This window comes from Topomyia yanbarensis, chromosome 3 (genome assembly GCF_030247195.1).
Source record: "Topomyia yanbarensis strain Yona2022 chromosome 3, ASM3024719v1, whole genome shotgun sequence".
NCBI lineage: Eukaryota > Metazoa > Arthropoda > Insecta > Diptera > Culicidae > Topomyia > Topomyia yanbarensis.
Window position 1 is genome coordinate 27,808,872 of NC_080672.1, and position 5,948 is coordinate 27,814,819.

General features: G+C 50.2%; 1 protein-coding gene across 1 annotated transcript; it reads right to left on the reverse strand.

Moving 5' to 3' along the window:
- Positions 1-285: 285 nt before the first annotated feature.
- On the reverse strand, positions 286-5,634 carry LOC131686852 (uncharacterized). Its single transcript, XM_058970846.1, has one exon. It carries the CDS (start codon positions 5,632-5,634, stop codon positions 286-288), a length of 5,349 nt encoding a protein of 1,782 aa, XP_058826829.1.
- Between the last annotated feature and the right edge of the window lie 314 nt (positions 5,635-5,948).

Below are 5,948 nucleotides of genomic sequence, written 5' to 3' on the forward strand. Positions count from 1 at the left end.
CGGTAGAGGGTTTCAGAAAAACTAAAATTGTTGGACAGGTTCTTACCTTGCCCAAACAGTATGAGGGCCTTGTATTTATGGATTGCAGATGCTGTAATGCGATGATGATGTTTGCATCGAACAGGTAGGTGATTAATTTTTCTGGTACTTGTCCGATGGTTGGATGATGACCGTCCATCAGCAGCATGAAATAGGAAAACAGAAGACCCGGTAGAGGGTTTTTGGAAAATGAAGGTGTTGGACAGGTGCTTACCTTGTCCCAACAATATGCGGGCCCTAATTATTTTAGCTTTCAGGTGCTGCTGGCTGGAACAGGTGAGTATCGACGATGGTGCTGGAAGTTGATGATTCGCGAAGAATTGACATGTTTACATGTTTACAATGGGTAGGTGTTGAATTTAATTTTTCTGCTGCTGATGAAATTGGCAGCAAACAAATTTTTGATACCGGTCGAGTGTATCGGCCGTTCGGTGTCTGAAGAGTGACGACACGCGTTGTTCCGTCGTCGCCGGGGTGAAGCTCGATGATTCTTCCAATCGGCCAGCTCATCGGTGGGGAATTTTCGTCTTTGATGACTACCAACTGGTTCTTTTGGATTGGCACAGGTGGATTACACCATTTCGAACGGGATTGTAGCGTTGACAGATATTCCAAGTGCCATCGTTTCCACAGCTGTTGGAACATTTTTTGAATTTGTTGCCACTGTCGAAGCCTGTTGAAAGGAATGTTGGTGACATCTGTGTCCGGGACAGCCTTCAACGCAGCTCCAGTGAGAAAATGACCTGGCGTGAGTGCTTCCCAGTCGGTAGATTCGTCGGACAGTGGCACAAGCGGGCGGGAATTGAGGCAGCACTCGATTTGTGCTAGCAGTGTTTCCATCGAGTCGTAGGCAAGCGTGTGCGTTCCAAGTACTCGAACGAAATGCTTTTGAGCGGATGCTATTGCGGCCTCCCATAGGCCACCAAAATGTGATGCTCGTGGGGGGTTGAAATGCCAACGAATTCCATTGTCGGCGCAGTCGCGGGCGATTGTTTGCTGGTGATCCTTGCTTCGCACTATTTGACGAAGTTCGTTGGCTGCTCCTACGAAATTGCGGCCGTTGTCGCTGTAGATTTCGGCGCACAATCCGCGTCGGGAGACGAATCTGCGAAGTGCTTCGATGAATTTCGCTGTGCTTAGGTCACTCACCAGTTCAATATGCACAGCTTTCGTTGCAAAGCATACAAAAACTGCAACGTAGGCTTTGGTGGGTGCAGCTCGTCGATGGGGTGGTTTTAAAAGAATTGGTCCCCAGTAGTCGACGCCGGTCGATGAGAATGGTCGAGCTGCGGTGATTCGCGCTGCGGGTAGTTCAGCCATGAATTGCTCAAGCAGTTTGGGACGCGCTCGAAAGCAAATCACACACTTGTGAACTGTTCGTTTAGCCAAACTTCTGCACCCTGTTATCCAGTATCGTAAGCGAAGAAGGTTAAGCAGAAGTTGGGGTGCTGCGTGTAAATTCTTCTCGTGATAGTGGCGAACGAGTAGGACGGAGAAGTGATGAGAAGCCGGAAGAAGAATTTGATGTTTGCTGTCGTACTGCTGATTGGCCTTCCCCAATCTACCGCCAATGCGAATCAGCTGATCTGCGCCGATAAAGGGATGAAACCAACGGATGGGAGATTTTGCGGATACAGTTTGTGCTTGTTGGAGGGCCTTGTACTCGTTGCTGAAGCTTTGCTGTTGAATGAGTCTGATGATCGTCGCTTCTGCTTCCTTCTGCTCGTCGACTGTGAGATGTGCTGATTCCGCTCGTGCTGTAGAAGTTTTCCGACAGTTCTGAAGAAATCGTCGACAGTAAGCGGCTACTCGGACCATATGCTGGAAGTTGGAGAATGTTTCAACGAACTGGTCGACGAATGAGGGTTCAACGGCGGCGGAAGTTACTGCTGCTGGTACTTTTCGTGCTTCCATGAGGACTTCGGGAGGCTGATTAGCGTTCGGTTGTTGAATTGGCCAGTCGCGTTGGTCGCTCTGGAGCCATTGAGATCCTTGCCACCAAAGATCGTTTTGTAGAAGGGTTTCTGCGGGTATTCCTCTGGAAATGTGGTCTGCTGGGTTTTGCTGGCCTGCTACGTGGTTCCAAGAGCAGTTTTGCGTGGCGGTCTGAATCTTGGAGACTCGATTGGCCACGAACGTTGTCCAGGTCGACGGAGAAGAATTTAACCAACTCAGCACGATGGTAGAATCGACCCAAAAGAACGTTTTAGTGTGTATTTGGAGCGATGATGTCACCTTCTCGTAGAGTTCAGCAGACAGAAGGGCACCGCAGAGCTCGAGTCGGGGAATGCTTTGTTTTTTCAGGGGTGCGACCTTCGATTTCGCAGTCAGCAGACAAACTTTGACTGCACTAGAGGCATCTGTCGAGCGAACGTAGACACACGAGCCGTATGCGTGTTCCGAAGCGTCGGAGAAGAAATGTAGCTGGACTGATACGGGATTGGCGAGAAGAATGCAACGGTCGATGCGCAAATCGTTCAGCCGATGGAGTTGCGATTGGTACTCTTGCCAGCGTTCTTTGATGGCGGTCGGTAGTTCGTTGTCCCAGCTCCAAATCTTGCCGTCGTCGTCCTTCAAGGTCCAGAGAGTCTGCATGAACATTTTGGCGGTATTTACGACGGGTCCGACAAGTCCAAGCGGATCAAACAAACGTGCGATATATGACAGCGCAATGCGTTTTGTAAGCGGTGCATCTGTTGTTGACGGAGGAAGCTGAATTTTGTAGCGGAGCTGGTCGGTGGACGGTTCCCAGTGCAGTCCAAGCGTTTTTATGCACGGATCTCGGTCTAAGTCGACTGACCCTTGTACAGCACGATTTTCTGCTGGGATATCCTGTAGTACTGCTTGTTCGTTGGACGCCCATTTGCGGAGTTCGAATCCACCCTTGAGCAACAATGCGTCGAGCTGCTTGCGTAAAGCGATTTTTTCTGCTACGTTGTGTCCACCGGAAAACAGATCGTCGACGTAGAAATCCTTACTTAGAACTTCAGCTGCTTCAGGGTAGTCGTCGCGTTCGTCGTCGGCTAGTTGCTGGAGAACTCTCGTTGCAAGGTATGGTGCGCTGGCTGTGCCGTATGTTACGGTCTTTAGTTCAAAGGTTTCCATCGAAGTGTCGGGGGAAACTCGCCAGACAATTCGCTGCAGTGGAGTGTCCTGCTCATCTACCAGGACTTGGCGGTACATCTGCTTGATGTCGGCGATCAGCATGACTGGGTGTGTTCGGGCTCGCATGATAATTGATCGCAGGTCTTCTTGCACGGTTGGTCCAACTAGAAGCGCGTCGTTCAGCGATGGTCCATTGGGGGTTTTACACGACGCGTCAAAAACTACCCTCAGTTTGGTCGTCGTGCTATCTTCGCGCACTACAGCATGATGCGGAAGATGGTAGCATGGAGTGGGAGGATTCTCGTGATCCGTTACGCGCTGCATGTGCCCTAGCGCGTGGTATTCCTCGACGAAGACTCGGTATTGTTGATGTAGGTCGGGATTACGGACTAGACGACCTTCTAGCTGGTGAAAACGTCGTAGAGCGGTGCGACGGTTGTCGACGAGGCTAGACAACACATCCTGCTTCAGTGGCAGTCGAACTATGTATCGTCCTTCAGTGTTGCGGGTTACCGTGCGACGGAAGTGTTCCTCGCATGCGGCTTCTTCGACGGAATAGCACGGAGAGGCGTTGTCTTCCTCGATGGACCAAAACCTTTCCATTAGACGGTGCACGTCGTTGACGGTGGCGACATTTGCGACGATTGGAGCAATCGGTTGACCATGAGAAGACCTTCCCGACACTACCCAGCCAAGAACGGAGTTTACGAGTACTGGAAGGTTGTCGCCAAGCGGAATTCGACCAGAAACCTTGAACAGGTCGAAGAAAATTTCTGCTCCCAAGATGAGATCGATTGGGTTCGTACTGCAGAATGACGGATCAGCTAGCTGTATACTCGGCGGAATCTCCCAGGCCGAAGTATCAACGGAAGTCGACGGTAGATCGATAGTAATTTTGGGAAGAACTAAGAATTCCAAATTGGTCGAATATCTTCCTGTGCGAGAGCGAATCGTGGAGAGTAATTTGTGCCGGGCATGCGCCGACGATTGACCAATACCAGAGATCGGAAGATGGACCTTCTTCCTTTGCGCTTTGATTCGCTGGGAGAATGATTCGGTAACGAAACAGCATTCGCTACCGGAATCTAGTAGCGCACGTGCTGTGTACTCGGTTCCACTGTCGTCGACAACGATGACTACAGCAGTAGCTAGTAGAATCGCCTTCCGTCCTTGACTAACGGAAGCGAGGCTGGCAGGCTCGACGGTGGCTGACACAGATGCAGTAGGTTGATTGCTAGTAGATGCAGCTGTCGTAGACTTCTCATCTGTAAAGTGGGTTGCCTTCGGACCTGAGCTGGCTGGTGGTTGGCTGGAACAAAGCTGAGTATGATGTCTGCCCCGACATTTCCGGCAGGTACTCGTTGACGAACAGTCCTTCGCTTGATGACCCTTACGCAAACAATTCCGACAGAGATGATTGCGACGAACTTCCTTCTCCTTATCCTCCGGAGCCATCTTGGAAAACGTCGCACACTGGTAGAGTGGATGTTGATTGTTGCAGACGATGCACTTCCTTGCGTTGGACGGTGCGGCATTATGACTTGCGACTGGTCGTTGAGTAGACTTTTCCGCTTGGCCGGAAAAAGGGACATCTACCGTACTGCCCTGGATGTTCTGCAGAACGGTGACCCTACGTTGGATGAATGAGGTCAAGTCCTTGAACGAGATGGCATCCTTCGTCGTTGAAAATTCCTCCCAGTCCCTTCTCGTCGTCGGATCGAGGCGAATACTCAGCATCCGAATCAGCAGAATGTCCCAGCATTGGACCATCTCCCCCAACTGTTGAAGAACCTTGACGTTGGCCTCGAATTTCTCCACCAGTGAATGCAACTCAGAAGCAGACTCTTTTTTCAGCGAAGGGAACTCGAACAACGCATCGACATATGACTGCTTTAACCGCGCAGGGTTTTGAAAATGTTCGATCAGCAAATTCCAAGCCACCACGTAATTGTTTGCGCTGAGTGGAATGGTTTGAATTAGCTTCAAAGCGTCACCCGACAATGACGAACGCAAATAGTAAAACTTCTGTATGTTTGAAAGTTCTACCGAAGAGTGGACCAGCGAAACGAATAAATCGTGGAAATTTAACCAGCTATCCAAATTTCCACTAAAGACCGGAAGTTTTACGTCAGGCAAGCGCACCTGCGATGACGACGAAGGGCCACGACTAGTTGAAGGAGAACTAGAGACGCTCGGAACTAAATTTTTATTTTTCGCCAGCAACATTCCCTTGGACCGGTAGTAGGCCGACTCGAGCTTGGTCCGTAGCTTTAGTTGCTCGTCCAAGTTAGCTTCGTCGAGGGACTCCAGCTCCATCTGAACTATGTTGAGGTCCTCCCAGAGCTTGATGATGCTCTCTAACCGTACTGGTACTTGGATGGCATCCCTTTCATCGTCGAACTCATCGACGAATCTCGTAATGGCGTTGAATGACGTCATCAAGCTCCGTTGTCTCAGCTTGAGACTCTTGATGCGACGCTCGGTGGACATTTTAATGGCGGGATGGATCTGCAAAGCAAAGACCGCGTAGCACAAACGAGAAACGTAAAGGTTTTGGAACCCTAATTACCTGTGAAAGGCAATGCGTATGCCTTGTATTTTTTTTAATTAGCAGCGTCCTGCTTCTCTGTCGGGTATATAAATCCAGTGGCAATTAGCGTAAGCGTTCCACCAGCAGAAATGAGCGAACAGAATCGTCCTATGTTAGTGTCGATAGCAGCAATCTATTTCATCCACCGTGTCGTGTGGGTGAATTGAACCACGTCCGGAACGAGCGGTCTGCCTGCCAGCAAACTTGGTGGACC